General features: G+C 52.8%; 1 protein-coding gene across 1 annotated transcript in view; it reads right to left on the reverse strand.

Annotated features, from left to right (window-relative positions):
* Positions 1–11799: 11799 nt before the first annotated feature.
* DNAH8 (dynein axonemal heavy chain 8) overlaps positions 11800–20180 on the reverse strand; it is a 274964-nt gene continuing 266583 nt past the window's right edge. The window contains exons 88-89 of the mRNA XM_070418643.1: positions 16275–16396; positions 11800–12282 (exon numbers count right to left, since the gene is read on the reverse strand). Of these exons, the coding sequence (XP_070274744.1) occupies positions 11995–12282; positions 16275–16396 (410 nt within the window). The 3' untranslated portion in view covers positions 11800–11994. The remainder of the gene's footprint in view (positions 12283–16274; positions 16397–20180) is intronic.

The raw sequence follows: 20180 nt of genomic DNA on the forward strand, positions 1-20180 counted from the left end.
ACCTCCACGGCCCCCAGGGACTGTAGAACCACAGGACAGAGGAGCCTGGGTCCTGAGTGACCGCTCAGCGCAGGTTCCTGTAACCTGCGTTGGGCTTCATTGTGTTGAGCTGCCGAGATTTGGGAGCTGTTTGTCGCTGCAGGTAGCTCCCCTCACAAACACAGCTGGCAGGCGCCCCTGTGTCTGTCGGGGCACGGGCTAGTCTTTCCAAGGAGAGGCTTCTGATGGTCCCCTCTTTGTAGCTGCCATGAGGTGAATGGGGCCGCTTCTCTGGGCCCATCTCCTCCCGTGGTCCCCTCCCCTGGTCCCCTTTCCTCTGACGGTGTAGGAAGGGGCTCGGGGTCTGTGGGACATGGCTCCTGGGCCTGGAGAGCAGACCCTTCCTTCTTAGCCACATGGCTTCCCCTATGGTCCCCCCCCCCCCACCCCCCACCCCCCCCACCCCCGGCAGCCTTCTCCTCTGGAGAGGAGGGGGCCGGGGAGGGAGTGGTTACGGCAGAGCCCACATCGTCCCTTCGCAGAGTTACAGGCTGCAGGAGAAGAGGAACCATGCCAACCCTCACGCGCCTGGACATCTGATGAGAAGGACGCGTCACGCTGGCTTCTCACCGCGCACTTTCACAGATCCGCTGTGACCAAAATGAGATTTGAAACCAACACCAGCCCGGGTCTAAAATGAGAGGGGTCATCAGACCGGCAGCTAACCGCCCACGGCAGGCGGCCTCGTCCTGTCCCAGCTGCTCCCCTCTCACAGCGTCAGCATCTCAGCCCAGCCCGCCACAGGCTTCCCGGCCTGGGAGGAACCGGTTGGCAGAGAAGCCTATGGGCCCTGGGGCCGGGGGTGTGGGCCACCGCCAGGGCTGCGTCAAGGTCACTGCAGAGCCTCCTCAGGGTTCCCCAGGGCAAGGAGCAACCAGCAGGCAGGGCGGGCGGGACCAGCAGCAGCCTGACCCTCCTCCGGGAGCTTGACACTCGGACACTCTCAGACGGGACCAGGTCACCCCCTCAGCTCTGCATAAAGGGAATGTGAGAGCCCACCCACTCCCTTCTCCTGAATCATAGGAAACCAACACCAAACAGACAGTGAGAAAGTGCTAGGCCGCCCCTGCCCATTAACCTGCACCATCGCCTGGGTGGTCTGAGTGTGGGCTCGGCGGCCATCCCGGCCCCCAGGCCTCACAGGTCCCACCAGGAGCCGGGCTGAAGCGGCCGCAGCCATCAGCACGGACCCTGCAGATGCCTCCTCCACCTCCCCAGGCTCACGGCCCAGAAATTCCCGCGCCATCTCTGGCCGTTCATTTCTCGGTCCTGTCTGACGTGTGGGCCTTAGGGGAATGGGAGTCCCCTCTGTGGCTGTGTTCTGCCCGGCAGGTGACATTTCCCTGATCACCCGATCCATCGCATGCTTTCCCCTCCCAAGGCCAGGTCACGACCAGTTCCTCCCCTCCCGAAGGCCCTGGTTCCTAACGCACTCGGCCACGCTCCGGTTTCTGGCTCATTTGCCAAACGGGTTGGCAAACAAGCTGATGAAGCTGCAAAGCACCTAATGGCTCAGAAGTCCAGTCCCCAGCTGCCCCGGTGCTCTCAGGGGAGCTCCACGGGTGTGTGCGGACAGGATTAATTCCAAGCGCGGCCGTTTTCCATAGGAAAGTGGACAAACACCTCTCCACGAGGAACGAGGATGACCCGGGGTCTGTGGGAGGCCGGGAGGCCCAGGCGTCCAGGAATGAGAGGCCGTGGGGCTTTGGCGGCACCCGCAGGCTGGGCTCTCGGTGGAGGTCAGCTCCAGGGCTCAGACCTTGAAATTCACGGCAGTAAACTGAGGACAAGGAGGCGTCCTTGTCATCAAGCTAGGCTGCCGGGTCCAGGACACGATGATTGAACCCCTGAAGGTCAGTCTCCTTTCTCTGTGCATTGGGGAGTTGGAGCTCACTGCCTTCCTTCTGGGGGTGCCCCTCACAGACCAGGCTGTGAAGATCATGCTCGTGCAAATGCAGACCTAGGCTGGCCAGCGGGCCAGGTTCAAGGCGATGGCAGCCAATGGGGATGACAGCGTTCATGTCAGTGTGGGTGTCATGTGGCCCGAGGAGGTAGCACTGCCGCTTGGTGGCCTTCACCCTGGCCATGCTCTCCATCTCCTGGCGCAGCGGGACCCCGGGAGGACCGGCTCCGCACGTGGCCACTGTGCTGCCCCGGCGTTGTCTCGGCCCCTGGCCCAGGGGGCCCCTGCGGACCACAGGCCGGGGCCCGCTTTGCCGGCTTTGCCGAGGCCACTTCAGGGTCATGTCCAAGGGCCAGAACTCTGGAAAGAGATGTTGCCCGAGTCTCCCACCAGGAATTCACTGCCCTCCACCAGAGTATCCAGGGGTGGCCACGTTATGGTGCTTTTGCACAAGAAAATTTGGTGAGTCCAGCCGGTGTGGCTCAATGATTGAGCATCGGCCTATGACCCTGGAGGTCAGGGTTTGATTCCAAGTCAGGGCTCTTGCCCAGGTTGTGGGCTCACTCCCCAGTATAGGGTATGCAGAAGGCAGCTGATCAATGATTCCCTCATCATCGATGTTTCTCTCTCTCTCTCCCTCTCCCTTCCTCTTTGAAATCAATAAAAATTATGTTTTTTTAAAAAAGAAAAGGAAACTCAGTGAATTCAACCTGAAAGCAAACCAACCAACAAAACCTCCGGACAGGTGCCGAGGAGCCAGCGCTGGTATGGGCTCCCTGCTCCCACCTGCGCAGGGGGAGGCCTGGGCGCCTACCCTGGGTCTTCCTCTGTGTTCCTTCGTCCCCTAAAGCAGACGGGCTCAGCTCTCCGGTCTCGACTTCCTCGTCTGCCTGTTAACCTCTGCCTTGGCCTGCTCACAGGCTTGTGGTGAAGGTCAAATAAGATTATGTTGTGCACACACTTTGGAAACTACAAAGAGCCACTTAGACATAAGGAAGCACCCCGGCCCCACCCACATCACTCTTGACTCCCCACGCGGCTGGCTTCCCTCCCATCTCTCCCCACAGTCCCCCGCGGCCAACGCAGAGTGCTGTGGTTTAAACTGGGCTGCCGTCCATGTCTGGCCTTGCTCTGGCTGTGCCCTCCTCCTAGCATGCTCTTCTTCCCATTTTCCTTTGGCCAAATCCCCCCCCCCCCCCCCACCACCACCTCCTGCTCAGCCTAAATTCGACTTCCTCCAAGGGTCTGGCGCCATCCTCCCTCAGAAAAGCCAGCTCCCTCTTCTGAGCCCCTGTGCCCAGGGCATCTTAATGCAGTGACCGCCCTGCTCCCCACTGTGTTCGGGGGGTGCCCTCCGACGGCACATGCTGAGGGCAGGGCTCCTCTGGCATCCCACCCCTTCACCTCGCGTAGCAGCGAGTTGGAAAGGACCTCAAGAGGTAATCAATGTGACGGGGTCCGGAGGCAGAAGGTGCGTGTGGCCGAGCTCCAGGGAACGGGTCCATAATCATCTCGACAGAGAAGCTCAACTTCAAAGCCTAGCAATTTTAGATTATATTTGCATTGGAGGCTTTTAAAATAAAGAAACTTTAGATTTATGTTTATGTGAACAGATGTGGAAGGGAAATCAATTTCTCACAGGATTGGCTTATTTGTTTTTATCGCAGCGCTAAATATTAGGCACCGAGTGACAAATTAATACATAAATCGGCGTGGGGATGCAGCACGCACGGCCCGGGACGGGAAGGAGTGGGGAGCCGCGGGTCCCTCCCGCGTGGCATGGGCAGGTGTCCGCACGCCTGTCAGCCACGCTGCAGCTCCCCGCAGAGGTGCTGGCGGTGAAGGCAGCGCTCGTCGACAGCTCTGAGCGGGCCCAGCCTGCTTCACACGAGAGGAAACCTGCTCATACAGGTTTTGGGGACACGGAGCATGGGAGGCTGGCTCCCAGGTTTTCTGGGACTGCAGGACGGCGGACGGCAGCACCCTGGCCCCTTCCCACCGTGCCCTCTTCTGGGATGGGAGGAAGAGTGTGGAGAAACATCCCAGGCTGGTGCCGGCCATGGTCCCCTCGGCCCGGGGTGCTGCCCATTCCCAGTGGCCACCTGCCACCCCTGGCGCGGCTCCGGAGCGAGTCCTGTGCACAAGCAAAGTGTGAGCGGGACCTTCCTCCTGCGGGATCTGCCCCTGGGAGGGCAGGTGGGCATGAGAGGCAAAGGCAGGGCTCATCTGCTCACCCCCTGGGCCACCTGTCCCACAGCCCAGGGTCCCACGGCCAGGGCCCCGGGACCTGCTAGGGGACACCGCACTGACTGCCAGCCACTGAGGACTGGCTGGGGCTTCCGGAGAAAGCAGACCAGGCAGAAAGAGCAAATCTGCTCTCCAGAAAAATTCCGTAAACATGGAAAAAAACTAAAAGTGACTACTTTCCCCAGGAGAGGAGATGACACATAAAAGACAAAGCTTCTGACGTGGCCTTGCTAATGCCAGGCAGTTGGTTCTCTGCTCTGGGGAGGGAGGGAGGCAGAAGGAGGGAAAGAGAGAGACAGAGAGGGGGAGAGAAAGAGAGAGAGACAAAGAGAGAGGGAGGGAAGGAGGGAGAAAGGGAGAGAGAGGTTTTCTATTTGTCCGGCAGCCTCTCACTCAGATTCTTGTTGAGATGGGCACCGGTGTCCTCTGGGGGACAGCAGAAGAGGAGCAATAAAGGGGAAGGGTTTGCATTATCAGGAAGGGATACGGGGAAACCACACACGACAGATGGGGTCCTTCCGCCCTCAGTCACAGGGTGAAATCCCCAATCACATGTCTGAGGAGGCTCCAGCGACAGAAATACCCCTGAACCTGTCAGGGGGAGACTGGGAAAGACCCCCACCCCATGCATAACCCATGTTGAGGGAGCTGCGAGGGAGCCAGGAGAGCAGAGCTCCAGCACAGAGTACCTGCTCCCGGAGACAGAGAGGAGGGCTTTGGGTCAACCAGCTTTGGAGGAAGGAGAGGCAGGGGCACTGCCACCAGCCCTGTGTGAAGGGAGAGGACTTTTGCTCCTCCCCGGGGACACCTGTGCAGCTCAAACTGTCTGTAAAGCAACCACTGTCACCCTGCCACCGTCCCCCCCCCCCCCCCCCCCCCCCCACGGAGGTGACCTCGCAGGCCCTGGAGGGTAGAAGCCACTGCGGCCCCTCCTCCCTGGCTCCCGGGAGATGGGGCAGGTGAGCGCAAGCTGCTAACCCACAGCCTCTAAGGCAGGGGTGTCAGACGAAGAGCATTGTCATTTGTTGAGCGTTACTCCCAAGTACTTATGTTCACCTCAGAGCATGGCAATCAAGGGTGGAGTGTTCAAAGATTATGCCGCCGCTTTGCAGTCAGAGCCAGATGCTGGGAGAGGGAAGCAAGGGAACTGACAAATTTTCTTCCATGTGCTCAAGGTACAAAGACATTTTCTAAGGCAAAATACAGTTCTGTCCTTCAGAACTTCTTACGGCTCTGAGAAAAAGAGCAATTAAGAACGGATGCTTTCAGAGCTCAGCTGTTTTTGTGTTTGGGGGTGTTTTCCCAATCTGTCCTGTTACTCCGCTCAGCCGGGGATCACCTCCCTCGGTCCCCCACCACTTCAGGGGCCCCAGAAACTCCTCATTTCGGGGACATGCAGAGATGAGAAGTACCTGGCTGAGCCCGTGGAAATCCGAGGAGGAGACCATAGAGAGGCAGCAAGGGAAAGCGTGTTCATGATTTGTTTCCAGATCAAAGGAGGCGGAGAAAGAGGGTGAGAGGGGACCAGGGAACGTGCGGAGGGAGAAAGGCATGGCCACGGACGTGCTGCCCACTCCTCCCCGGCTACTAAGAGTGTCCACTGCCATGGGCCCCACGTGGGACCTCCTTCAGGGCCATGCTCGCTCCCCAGCTGGGGAGGGCAGTGGCTGAGGCCTTTGCGGTGACTGCATCGCACCCAGCTTCTCCCTCCGCCCAGTCCTGCCTCCTTCCCTCCCCCACGGGTGGTGTCCTGAGGGCTCTGCACACACAACTCCAGCCAAGTAGGTAGATGTCCAGAGAACCTGACCTAAGACAGGGAGCAGGGCAACATTTGTAGTGTTTTGAAGGGATAGACAATTTATATCAACTATAGAAAAGGCTCACACGCCAATGTCTGTCCAGCCCTGGGTAGCGGTGGGCGGAATCATTATCCATCAATACCAGGCGTGTTTCTGGCTTTATGCTCTACAGCCATACCTCATTTTATTGCACTTAGCTTTATTGGGCTGCGAAGATATTGCGTGTTTGACAAATTGAAGGTAAGAACGACCCTCCACCGCCAAAAAGATTACAACTCACTGAGGGCTCAGATGATGGTTAGCATGTTTTAGCAATAAAGCATTTTCACATTAAGGTATGTGCATTTTTAGACATGTTGCCATTTACACTTAGACTACAGTATAAATATAACTTTTACATGCACAAGGAAACCAAAAAAATTGTGTGATTCACTTTATTGCAGTGGTCTGGAACCATACCCCCAACATCTCCAAGGTAGGACTGTATGTCCTAACTCTTCCCAGAGTATTGTCATGTGACATCTTTTTATATCTAAAGCAGGGTCAGGTTTAAACCCTACAAAAATCACTGAAGATTCCATTAGACACCTAGGAGTAAGTTGTCGAGTTACTTTAATTGTGAGCGGCTCTTTGGCTTTTTAAATGGAAAGGATCTCCATCGTTCCCTAATTGTGTTTTTTTACTTAGGTTAGTGAATTGTTTTTTCACTCTTGGCTCTCATTTATCCTTTGTCGAATTGTTTTTTTTTTAAATAACATCTCAGTTACTTTTTTTTTTCTTTTGCACGTGGACAAGGAGGCCACCCAGCAGGGGTTCTGTGTCCCAGGACTAGACCCTGGGCTTCTAGAGCTAATTTCTCCAGCTGCTGCCAATCCACAATGTACCTGCTGGTCTTGAAGGGTCAAGAAAGCCAGGAAGAGCCCGGGAAGAGCATGCAAAGTGAACCTACTCATTCCCTTAAAAGTTCCTGAATTTTAAATGCGTGTTTGTTTGCACACATGCAAATGCTGATACCTGCCTGGCAGTCTCTCTTTTATGCACGTTATCTTTTCCACCCAGATGATCACAGCTGTTCAAACCAGCTAGTCGGGGAAGGATAGATGCACTATTTTCTGTGCACGATTGTGAATTGGAGAGGTTTATGCAATAGCCTCTGGCTTTACAAATAAAATCTAGGCGGCCCTGCGAAGGTCATCAGAGCACGGACCGGAGTCACTCAGCCTGGGTGCGAATCCCAGCTGTCACTCACTGGCTGTGACACCTTGGAAGAGTTACTTCTCTTTCCTGTGCCTCCGTTTCCTCATTTATGGGATGGAAATGACCGGACATGATAGGGTTAGCATAAGGGTCACACAGGCTAATTCAGGTCCGTTGCATAGACCAATGCCTGGCATTTGGTAACCCCGTATTATTAACCCACAGACTTCATCATGAGCAAAGGCAAACACACAGATGCTTGAGTCTTTCTTCAGGGAGCTGGCAGTTATGTATAAGCACATGGCCAAGAAAATGGCTCTTTTCCCAAATGTAATGACAGAAGAAACATCTGACCAGACTTTCCAGGCTATAAACTGCTTTATCTTTCAACCCTTCCTGCTTGATTTCTGAATTCCCAAATTTTACCTCCATGAAGTCTTTCAAATGACTTACTTTACTTCCAAGCGAATTGTCTTCTCTCTAGTTCCAGGCTCGTTCCCTCTTGTTTGGTCCAGAGCAACAGCCTCCTCACTGGCCTCTCACTCCCACTCCTGCAGCTGCCCTGAGCCATCCACGAACCCTGCTCCTCCCCAGCCCATCCCCCCCCCTCCCCCGTGTTCTAGACCCTCCCAACATGGCCCACCTGACAGCCCTTCCCCCCCCCCCCCCCCCCCCACTGGCTTACATTTACCACTCAAACCGGGGTACGTTCACTGTTCCATTCAATCACCACTTACTGGTGTGCCAAAGGCCAGACTCGGCTTTCAAGAAGCTTGGTATCGAGTGAGGAGACAGATATATGTTATTGATTCCTAGGATTGAAATGGTTACATTCGGTTGCAACCAAAATGCAGCGGGAGCAATAAACCCTACCTGGGGGAGTCCTCACAGAGGGCGGAGAAAGAATTGTGTGGCACCGAGAGGACTTTCTTTGCAGCCTTATTGAGGTATAATTGAAGTACAGAAAACGGCACATTTTGACACTTGTGAAACCTTCACCACAACCAAGAGAATGAACACGTCTATCACCTCCAGTGTCCTCCTGCCCTTTTGCAATTCTTTTCCTATGCCACACCCGGCCCCTCCCAGCCCAGGCAACTGCTGGTCTGCTCTGCCTCTGTAGGTTAGCTTGCATTTAATAGAATGTTATGTATAAACTAGAGGCCTGGTGCACAAATTCGTGCATGGGTGGGGTTCTTCGGCCTGGCCAGCGATCAGGGCCGATTGGGACCAGCCGGCAGGGGGAAGGGACCACAGGAGGTTGGCTGTGGGAGCACACTGACCACCAGGGGGCAGCTCCTGCATTGAGTGTCTACCCCCTGGCGGTCAGTGCGTCATCAAAGCAACTGGTCGACTGGTCGTTTGGTGGACCCGTCGTAATGGTTGCTTAGGTTTTTCTATATATAGATGGAAACATACACATGCCCTTTCTTTTTATCTCCTTTCCTCAGCATAGTTATTTTGAGATGAGCATGTTACAGTGTGTATCGGTACTTTGCTTTTGTTGCTGAGTCTACAGAATGGCTGTTCCATAGTTTATCCATTTATCCATGGTGGGCATTTGGGTTGCTTCCAATTGCTGGCTGTTACAAATAAAGTTTCTATGAATATTCATATGTAAGTCTTTGTATGGACATCTGCCTTTATTTCCCTTGGGTAAAAGTCTAGGAGTGAAATGCCTGGGTCATATGCTACCTGGATATTTCACTTGAAGAAACTGCCCACCTGCTTTCCAAAACAGCTGTGACGTCTTACGTTGCCTCCAGCCGTGTGTGAGAGGTCAGTTGTTCTATATGGGAAAGTCTCCCTTGATAAGGGAGCAACGTGAGATGTTCATGGAACACCAAGTAGTCCTACAGCAGAAGCCATGCAGGGTGCATGGGAGGAACTTTGACTTCGGCTACTCATAGAGGCTTCGGGATGGAAACTCACTGAAGGCTCTTAAGAAGGGGACCACATGGCCTGGCCTCCTCTGGGTGTTCCATGCAGTTTCCCATCATTATGCCATTCTCTTCCTCATGCTGTTCTCTTCTAACAACATATCCATCTACTGTCTCGGTACCCACTTGATGCCATCTACTGAAATGTTACCATTCTTCTTTTTTAAAAAATATATTTTTATTGATTTCAGAGAAGAAGGGAGAGGGACAGGGAGATAGAAACATCAGTGATGAGAGAGAATCATTGACCAGCTGCCTCCTGCACGCCCCCTACTGGGGATTGAGCCCGAAACCCAGGCATGTGCCCTGACCAGGAATCGAACTGTGACCTTCTGCTTCATAAGTCGATGCTCAACCACCGAGCCATGCCAGCTGAGCGAAATGTTACCGTTCTTCAAGTTCATCCCTCGTCCCTGACTTTCTTTAACCACTCTTGTCCACCCATGGCCCCCAGGCCCACCCACAGCACAGGTCTTGACAGCAGAGTGGGGCTCGCTCACGCCACATCACCACAAGACCAATGCCTTTTGGAAGATGTATCTTTAGACACTTCTCTGCTGGTCTTATTTTTATGCAGAGTTCAAACGAAAATAACATTTTAAGTCTCATTGTTCATTTTGCAGAGACCAAAATGAGAATATGTGGATTGATTCCAAGGAGGGAAAATATGACTGTCTCTCCCCGCTTCATTGGCTTAACCACCTTGTCCCAATTCTTTGCTCTGTTATGCTCACCAGGTCTCCCTCCCAAGTGTGGCAAATTATGTAATTAGTGAAAAGCAACAATTTTTGCGGAGAAAATGGTAATGGGTTTATGGAAGTTCAATGGCTCAAAATGTCTAAGGAAACCATTCAATGGGCTAGGGAGAGAAAGTGGAATGGACCCCAGCCCATTTCTGCAAAACTGGGGATGGCTGAGAAGTGCCCGCCATAACGAAGACCATTTTGAGGCTCATCTTGGATGCCAGGTACTCACCCCAGGTGGCCTTTGCGCCCATCTCTCTCCTCGGTGTTGACACAGAGCAAAGTAATCAGCAACAGTGAAAAAGTTCCCAGGAAATGGCCCATGGCTCTAAACAGCCTGATATAGACTCACACATTTTCCATCTCTTTCCCAATTTTCCATAAGATATTCAAGTTACTAGAGAACATTGACCCTAAATCTTATTCCCTGAAAACTTACCGTGACATCTGGGGGGTTAGGTCATGTAGTTTGCCTCCAGTCATGTTAGCCGAATTCCAGCCTCTGTTCAGGAGGACAATCTTTCCGGAGAGGCCCATCTCCCTCGGTGTGCCTGCTGGCCACAGAAACACCCCAACACCTGGGCCAGGGGGCTCCTCACAGCCCGGAAAGTTCTATGGCTCTGACGTTGAATCAACATCAAAAGTGCACCAGAGCCATCCCTACGGTGTGCATTTCATACTGTATTTCCTACTGCTTGAAAGTGCCCTGGGCCTAGACGATGGTAGAATTCCCGTTGGGGCTTCCCTGGACACTTCACCTGGGCTGCTGCGCTGCAGTCTTGTTTTGTTCGTCATTGCATCTCTGATCAGGGCAACGCTTCCCGCCTTCAGAACAGATGAGGGAATGAGGTTTGTGAACTTGGCTGCGGGCAGGCAAGAGGGTTCTGGTGGGAGGACCAGGGAGAGGGTTCTGGTGGGAGGACCAGGAGCGAGGGTTCTGGGGGGAGGACCAGGAGAGAGGATTCTGGGGGGAGGACCAGGAGAGGGTTCTGGTGGGAGAGGACCAAGAGAGAGGGTTCTGGGGGGAGGACCAGGAGAGAGGGTTCTGGGGGGAGGACCAGGAGAGGGTTCTGGTGGGAGGACCAGGGAGAGGGTTCTGGGGGGAGGACCAGGGAGAGGGTTCTGGTGGGAGGACCAGGGAGAGGGTTCTGGGGGGAGGACCAGGGAGAGGGTTCTGGTGGGAGGACCAGGGAGAGGGTTCTGGTGGGAGGACCAGGAGCGAGGGTTCTGGGGGGAGGACCAGGAGAGAGGATTCTGGGGGGAGGACCAGGAGAGAGGGTTCTGGGGGGAGGACCAGGAGCGAGGGTTCTGGGGGGAGGACCGGGAGAGACACTTCACTTTCCTGAGGCTGCCTGAGAATTCAATATAGGGCCCCATTTGTTTTGCTAAATTGACAACTTCCTTTAGCAGGAAATAAAGGTTCAAACCGAGTTTCAGACTAGCTACAGAGTAAGAAATAGCTTCTCTTTGTAAAGACTTTGGTCTTCAAGGCATTAAGCATGTAACGTAATTTCACTTGATGGAGTTTGTTTTTCCTTCTCCGTTTGCTGCCTAGAAATGTGCGCTGCGTTATCTCTGCAGAGCTGGGCAGGAGGGGTGAGCGAAGGACAGAGTTCTCTGGGCTCCAAAGCGCTTACAGACAGCACCCAGCTGGGACCCTAGGGGTGCTGACTGATCCGCCCCCCCACCCCGTTCCCATTTCACAGACACCGACAGAAGGCCAAGCTCCAACAAAAATCATGGACATGGGTAGATTTTATTGAAGGGAAAGTGGAATTTATTAGAAAGAAAAGTTTGCATTTACTAGACTCCTTTTAGGATGCAACAAATGAATATTTTTAGATTTTTAAAATCCAAACCTTCCAGAGTATTCTAACATGAAGATAGGAATTCATCTAAAAAGTAATGATGATGGAATATGGTTGCCTGAAATAAAAAGCATTACTTTAGAATTATCCTTTGGAATATGGGTATGGGGAAAACACACACATAAGCGGTTAGAGAATATCGACTTTTTAATTTAGAAAGATAACCAAGCTGTGACCAGGGGGAGAAGACACAGTTCTGACTCTCGGTGGCAGCGGCCGTCGACGAGGCTCCTGTGATCTCAGCGAGTGGGAATGAACTTACTTGACGTCACACAAGAGGGCCACTCCCCTGAGGATCCAGTGATCTGGGGACAGCACGGTCCGCAAGTACACCACGGTGATGAAGGTGAGGTCGGTGCGCTGGGGCTTCTTGTAGATGGGGCACACGTACAGCTTGGGGTCCTTGGGCGCCGTGGAGTTGATGGCGAAGATGTGCAGCACGGGCAGCTGCATGAAGAGCACCTTGGGCGTGGACTCCGTGAGCTTCCCGTTGCGTCTGTCCCAGGACGCGCCGTCCATGTACAGCCCATAGATATACACTCCTTCCTGGAGGAGCCAAGCAGAGGGCAATGGGGAGTATAGAAATCAGGTGCTGTGAGTGGGCACCCGTTACTGTAGCGAAGGCTGTCCATTTGGAAAGAGGATACACCCCAATCTTCAGGAGCTCCCCAAAGAAGAGAGCCCGCTGGGCACACCACATAATGAGGCAGGAGCCCATTCCCCTGCAGCCAACCTCGAGGCCACAAGCCCTGCAGGAATGTTCCTGCTCTCGGTGGGTTGGGCGTGGGTTGGGCGTCGGGTGGCCTGCCAGTGACAACAAACTTAGCCAGGCTTTGCTGGGGCCTAACAGTCTCCCAGAGGCCCCATCCGGGCCCCGTCTGAGTCCCCCAGAGACCGGGTCTGAGTGTCCCAGAGACAGGGTCTGAGTCCCCCAGAGACCAGGTCTGAGTGAACCAGAGGCCCGTCCAAGTGTCCCAGAGGCCGGGTCTGAACTGGTGTAGCGAAGGGTGGGAGCAGGGAACAGGACTTGGAGCCAGGCACCATGTGGGACCTCCACCTGCACCAGCCATGCCAACCGATGGCTCCACCGTCATCTCAGGCCCAGGAGGAAGTGAGGTCTGTGCCACCAGGCCCTGCAGCAGAAGGGTCAGACCTCCCTCTCTGCCCAGGCTGGGAGGTGGGTGAGACTGGGTGTGAGGGGAAGGGCGGGCACGGTTGGTTCAGCACTGGCTGGCCATCACCTCGAGTCTCTCTTTCACACAGTAGGACCTGCCCTTGAGGTTCCACCATTGAATAAGGAGACAAGACATACACAGAGTTTAACACCAACACCGGCACACGTGTGAGAGGGCTGCCTAGTGCACAGTGCGAGGCCCAGTGCAGTGAAAGGCACTGTGGGCCGAGTGCTCAGGGTCTTTGTGGGGAATGTTTCCTTGAAGGGGGGCTGCACATGGGAAGATGGAGGAGAGAGGCTGGGTGTCCCGGGCAGGAGCAATGCTGCAGGGAGGCTGGGTGGGTGGGCAGCTGCCGCATTTGATTCAGCAGCGGGTCCAGGGGTGATACAATAAGTCAGCACCCGAGCGAGGAGAGTCTGGACATCAAGCTGAACTTGACCTTGTAGGCTAAGGGAGCCACAGAACACATATCCAGCAAGATAAGCCAAGAGAGGCTAAAGGGAATCACAGGAGACTCCAATGATCACATCAGCTTATAAAGTGTATATACTAATATGTGGAAGATGGTGACCCTTTTTCCATCTCCAGCGAGGATCAGACAGGGGGAGTAAGTATCCTATATAATAAAGATGTAATATGCAAATTAACCCTCACGCCCTCACAAGATGGCTGCCTATGACCAGGCTGGTAGGGAGGTTAGTGAGGGATGACCAAACAATTGAACAGCAGGCTGTGTGGTGCGACCACGCTGGTGGAGGGGCTGTGAGGGGCAACCAGGCCAGCAGGGGGAGGGGGCAGTTAGGGGTGACCAGGCCAGCAGGGGGGGCAGTAAGAGGTGACCAGGTTGGTGGGGGGGGGCAGTTAGAGGTGACCAGGCCAGCAAGGGGGGGCAGTTAGGGGTGATCAGGCCGGCATGCAGAGGCAGTGAGGGGCGATCAGGTGGCGGGGAGGCAGTTAGGGGTGACCAGGCAGGCAGGCAGGTGAGCGATTAGGAGCCAGTGGTCCAGGATTGTGAGAGGGATGTCCAACTGCCGGGGATCGGTCCTAAACTGGCAGTCGGACATCCCCCGAAGGGTCCCGGATTTTAGAGGGTGCAGGCTGGGCTGAGGGGACTCCCCCATGCATGAATTTTGTGCACTGGGCCTCTAGTAATGATAATAAAAGCCAGCAAGATTATTGCAGAGTGTTTTCTAACAGGACGGGGGCCGCCTTTATTGAATCTAAAACTGAGGTGCTTGGTTTGACAGTAAACCCAGGGGCAAGCCCATGGGATCAGAACATCATTAGCTGCTGGATGATGGTTGCTGCGTGAACAACAGCCACTTAGGTACCATCCAACAGGAAACTGCATCCTTCAAGGCTGCTGTCCATCTCAGAACCTTACAAAGCCGTAGTTAGAAGGTGCAGTGGGTTGAACAGTGTCACCCCAAAATCCATGTCCACCCAGACCCTGAGAACGTGACTATTCGGAAATAGGTTCTTTGCAGATGTAACTAGTTAAGGTCGTACAGATTGGAAAGAGGCAAGTTCCTTCTGGCTGGTGTTCTCCCAAGAAGAGGAGAGGAACACAGAGATGCACACAGGGAGAAGGCCACTGACATTGGAGGCGGGGTGTCGAGTGATGCAGCCACAGGTCAAGGAAGCCAAGGATGGTGGAACCCCCCGAAGCTAGTAGGAGAGGCGGGGGGAGGAGGTGAGGATTCTCCTTCACAGCCTTCACAGGAAAGCAGCCCTGCCAGCCCCTTGGCTTCAGGCTCCTGGCCCCCTGGGCTGCGAGAGAATAAATTTCTATTGTTTTAAGTCCCCTCACTCCCCGTTTGTGGTACTTCATGACCACAGCCCTAGGAAACTCATGCAGATCTGGGTACCCGGAAACGGGGTGCTGCTGACCAGACACCTAACAACGTGGACCTGACTTTGCATCGCATAATGGGAAGAAGCTGAGAGAGCTCTGAGGCCCGTGACAAGACAAGCCTGTTGCTGCTGGACATACAGAGACTAAAGGCGCTCTGGTGAGACCTCAGGCAGGAGGAAAGACCACACTCCTGGAAGCCAGAGGGAAGGAGGTCCTTGTTACAAAGGGGCAGAGGGGCCAGGCCCGGGGAGTCTCGTGGTCCTTGCCCTCACTGGACAGCTGAGGGAGTGAAAGTCGGGGAGAGAGAAAAGGAGACGAAGATGTACTGAGTGTCTATGTGGGGTCGGGCACCACGCCTAAATGATCCCACTAAACTCTCACAACCACCTTCCTGAGGTTGGGGTAGCCTCCTCATTTTACAGTTGGAGAAGCTGAGGCTCACAAAGGTAAAGAACGTGTCCGAGTTGAGAAAGCAGGTAAGTGTCCAGGTAAGATGCCTTTGGAAATGAACCCAGTCATTGATGAACAGGAAAGAAGCAGAGGGCAGGCCAAATATCACAGTCATCTGTGCAGCTTTGCCGGGAAGCTGCGGTTTAACACTCCCCAGGGAGCCACCGGCCTGGACAGAGGAGGAAGAGACACGTGCCCAGTAAAGTCTGGGTGGCACAGGGAAGGTACTAGCCTGTCAATCACACCTGGGAACAGTTCATTGGCCAGAATAGGTGTGGCCACTGCAAGCGTGGGAATAGCTGAGATACTTAAGGTCCTAAACAGAGGAGTTTGGCTCTTGCCTCTTGGTTCGTGATGCTGGCCTGCGGGACTCTCGCGCTCCTGCATTCGCCCACATGGCCATGTGGACCACAGTGGACTAATGGGCTACAACCAGCCTATACCGGACCCGATTCCACCATGGAAAGGAAACTTTGGATGCTGGCTTCTAGCTCTGCTGAATCCTCAATTGCACATGTTCCAGGACCAGATTCAGGGAAATGGGACTTTGGAAACCCAAGGATGTAATTCCATGCAAATAGAGCTTTCTACCACATCCCATCCTCCCGCGGGGGCCTCCAGAAATGCTTATTCCAGTGGCACCCCAAGAACCCCACTCCCACCAGCAACAGAGAAAGACCATCCATGCATTTCTCCAATAACACGAACAGTGGCTCCCAAGGGAGTCTGCTCACCCCGAGCCCTTCCCTGTGCCCCACCCGGGGTCCTGCAGGTGGAACTGGCCCAGCACCCAGGCCTGCCGGTCCTGTTAGTCTCTACCAGGGCCCTGACACTCGCCCATTCCCCAAGCAGCCACAGCAGTAGCTGGACACCCCTTCCTCCCAAACACAGTGTGACCTGTAATTATAAAGAAATGAGTTCCCAGGGCTTGTTCTGGTTGCAAACAAGGAAACCCTGGCTGCAAAGCCAGCAGACTGGACTGAGGTGCACACAGGTCAACTTTAGGCAGAACTTGAACTTGTGCCCCAGCTCCAGCTGTCGTTGCCCGGGGCGCCTACCGCAGGGGGTGCCACGATCTCCTCCTTGGTCTGCCTCAGAACTTCATTGTGGATGGTCACCGAGTCCAGGGCCCAGCCTTTGTGGGCGCGGGTCACTTCTTGCCGCATGGCTGTCAGGAAGCCTGAAGAAAAAGAAAAAGGATTTTGACGGCACACACGCAGCCCACTTCAGGAACAAAGGGAGCAGAGCTAATTGCTATTTGCTTATCAGTCTCCAAAGGCTGCCTGTCCAAGAGGAGTTGAGATCAAACCTCCGGGGATATTTTTCTTAGTGTTTTGTTTCTATGGGGACCTGCTGTGAGCTCAATGTTTCCCGTGAGCTCACAGCAGAACAGCTTCCTCTCTGCCTCAGACAAGAGTCTAGGTTTGACATTCTCCTGAGATTCCAGCAACTCAAGTCCTATGAGGATGCTAACCCGGTCCCAGCTCATAGCCTCTACGTGAAGATGCAATATCTAGGAATAGGACTGGAATGCTAAAATATTCTGAGACCAGCATTCCAATTAAAACTTGAATCAAGCCATTATCGAGCTTCTATTTGCTATAATGGAACCATTTCATTTCTTCATAAGGCCAAAATAGAAAACCCAACTTTCAATTTGATCAAACAAAGCAATCACACTGGAGAGGAAAGCTGCATGCTTTAATATGCAGAATGCAGTTATTTTAAGAAAATACATGGCTCTGCACTTTGTGCCCTTTCTTTTTTTTTTTTATTAAATCTTTATTGTTCAGATTATTACATTAGTTACTCTTTTTTCCCACCATAACTTCCATCCACCTAGTTCCAACCCCACCCTCTGCCCTCCCTCCCCACCCACTGTCCTCATCCATAGGTGCACGATTGTTGTCTAATCTCTTCACTCACCCCCACACCCTTTTCTTCCCCCCCCCCGCCCCCGCAAGAATAGTCAGTCCATTCCCTTTCTATGTCCCTGATTCTATTACAATCACCAGTTCATCTGATTATTTATTCACTTGATTTTTAGATTCACTTATTGATAGATGTGTATTTGTTGTTCATAATTTATATCTTTACCTTTTTCTTCTTCTTCCTCTTCTTACAGGATACCTTTCAGCATTTCATATAATACTGGTTTGGTGGTGATGAACTCCTTTAGCTTTTTCTTATCTGTGAAGCTCTTTATCTGGCCTTCACTTCTGAATGATAGCTTTGCTGGATAAAGTAGTCGTGGTTGTAGGTTCTTGGTATTCATCACTTTGAATATTTCTTGCCATTCCCTTCTGGCCTGCAAAGTTTCTGTTGAGAAATCAGCTGACAGTCATATGGGTACTCCCTTGTAGGTAACTGATTTTCTTTCTCTTGCTGCTTTTAGGATTCTCTCTTTGCCTTTTGCTCTTGGAATTTTAATTATGATGTGTCTTGGTGTGGTCTTCTTTGGATTCCGTTTGTTTGGGGTTCTCTGCGCTTCCTGGACTTGGAAGTCTATTCCTTTCACCAGGTAGGGGAAGTTTTCTGTCATTATTTCTTCAAATAGGTTTTCAATATCTTGCTCTCTCTCATCTTCTGGCACTCCTATAATTCGGATGTTGGTACGCTTGAAGCTGTCCCAGAGGCTCCTTACACTATCTTCATATTTTCGGATTCTTTTTTCATTTTGCTTTTCCGGTTGGGTGTTTTTGGCTTCTTCGTATTTCAAATCTTTGACTTGATCCTTGCGACCCTCTGGTTTGCTGTTGGGAGTCTGTATAATATTCTTTATTTCAGTCAGTGTATGCTTAATTTCTAGTTGGTCCTTTATCACAACATCGAGGGTCTCATTAGATTTCTTGAGGATCTCATTACATTTATCGGCGGTCTTACCAGTCTTTTCGAGGATCTCACTACATTTATCGGCAGTCTCACCAGTCTTTTCGAGGGCCTTATTAAATTTATCGGCGGCTTCTAAACAGTTCTTTAAAGACCTTAAAAGTGTGGTTTTGAACTCTATATCCAACAGTTTGCTTTCCTCCAATTCTGTCGTTTGTGTCCTGTTTCTTTGTCTTGGCATTTTTTTATGCTTCGCTGTGTTGATAGAGTGCCTTTCTGTGCTAAGTGTCCCAATCACCTGAGGTAGACACTCTTGGTGCACCCCCTTGTGGGCTTTATGCACAGTCTTGCTGTGGTTAAGCCTTGATTGTTGTAGTTATCACTGTGAGGAATTGACCTCCAGGCCAATTGGCTGTGAGAATCAGCTGTGTCTGCGGTGGGAGAACTTCTGTGCTGGAGACACCCCTCTGGGGCTAGACTTGCTTCGATGGGGCTTTGGTGCTCACTGAGTCTGCCCCCTGAGTGTGTCTTTTATGGTTCCACGGAGCTGCAAGCTGGATGGTCCCACTCTGACCTCTGGGCTTCCTAGCTCCTGGATCTCTAGGGAGGTGCTAATCTAGCCTTTGCCTGAGGCTATCCAGCAAAAGCCTCCCTGCAGGGCTTGGGCAGGGCGGGTCCCACGGGATCACAGGGCGGGGTTAGCAATTATGGCTGCTCTCAGTCTTGCCCTCAGAGGCTCTGCTTCTCATTGTCCCAGTAGTCGCTGCAAGGACCATGGAGAGAAAGCTGCCCTAGGGTTCTGAGCGATGCCAGACAGTCCCACTTCTCCCGTATGAGTGTGGGTCCTTAGAGACTCGCCCAGAACTGGAGCTCAGAGCCTGAGACTCCCTCCCGATTGAAAAAGACAACCGCGCCCTCAGTCTCCAGCCCTCTCCGCATGCACTCCAAACCTTAATATTTTACTTCATCACTGTGCCTCCTCTAAGCCTCGGTATGCTTTTCTCTTTCCTCCTAGTTGTAGAACTTCCACTCAGCCAGCTTTCCTGTGGTTCTGGATGATGTCCATTCCGTCTTTTAGTTGTATTTTTGAAGTGGTTGTTCGAGGCAGCAAACTCCCGTGTTTACCTATGCCACCATCTTGGTTTCTCCTGTGCCCTTTCTTTAAACTTAATATTTGCAAATGATGCATTCACATCCATAAGAGAAGGTTTTCTTGGAGAGTAGCATTTGGTGTTAGAAACTATACCCTAAACTGCAAAATGGACTTCAGAATTTTAGGAGAATTTACCTGTGACTTATACATCACACTTAGGCCTCCAGGTTAATACTGACCATCACGCCAGGCCACGCTGCAGACATACGTACAGGCACAGAGCTAACATCCCTTGGAGTTGGAAAGGAAGCACAGGCCCCTAGCCTGGCTCAGAGAGAGGTCAGGCTTTCCCATTGACAAGCTCTTCCCTGGTTACTAACTTAGACACTTGGCGGGGGTGGGGGTGGGGGTTGGGGGGACACTCATTCACTTGTTAACTCTCTGGGGAGTGGCCACCAGGTGTACCAGGCACTGCTCCGAGTGGGATGACGACAAAGAGGAAGAGCCACCCACGGGCCCAGCATTCCAGGAGCTCCGTCCGGAAGGAGGCAGGAGTTATCACCCAATGTCGCTGTGAGCAGAGAGGCGAACAGAGGGAACCACGCGAGAACTGAGAAGATGAAACTGAAGGTGACGCTGGAAAGATACACAGCCGTTTCCAGACGGAACAGTTCCCGCTGGAGGAACAGTATGTGCGAAGGCGTGGAGGTCTAGGCTAAAGGTGAAGCAGTAATGGAGTTACGGTCAGAACACAGGTAGAGGAGGGATTTTTCAGGGTCAGAGTTCGGACGTGGTTTTGTGGATGGTGGGAAGCCGCTCAGTATTTCAAGCAGGCAAACGATTTGGTTGTATTTGCATCGTATAAGGTTGATCAGTGCTCACTAACACAGGATTTGGGGCTTCAGGGGAGTCCTTGTGTTAATCCCCCCAAAAAAGTTAGTTGGTCAATCAATGAGTGACTGATCCTTCTAAAGCTATAGTTTCAGGAAACCACGAGTGCCTGGTAGAAAGGATGATTTTAAGACACGAGAAGTTAACTCCA

This window comes from Myotis yumanensis, unplaced genomic scaffold (genome assembly GCF_028538775.1).
Source record: "Myotis yumanensis isolate MYYU_CA2020_CCGP unplaced genomic scaffold, mMyoYum1.0.hap1 SCAF_6, whole genome shotgun sequence".
NCBI lineage: Eukaryota > Metazoa > Chordata > Mammalia > Chiroptera > Vespertilionidae > Myotis > Myotis yumanensis.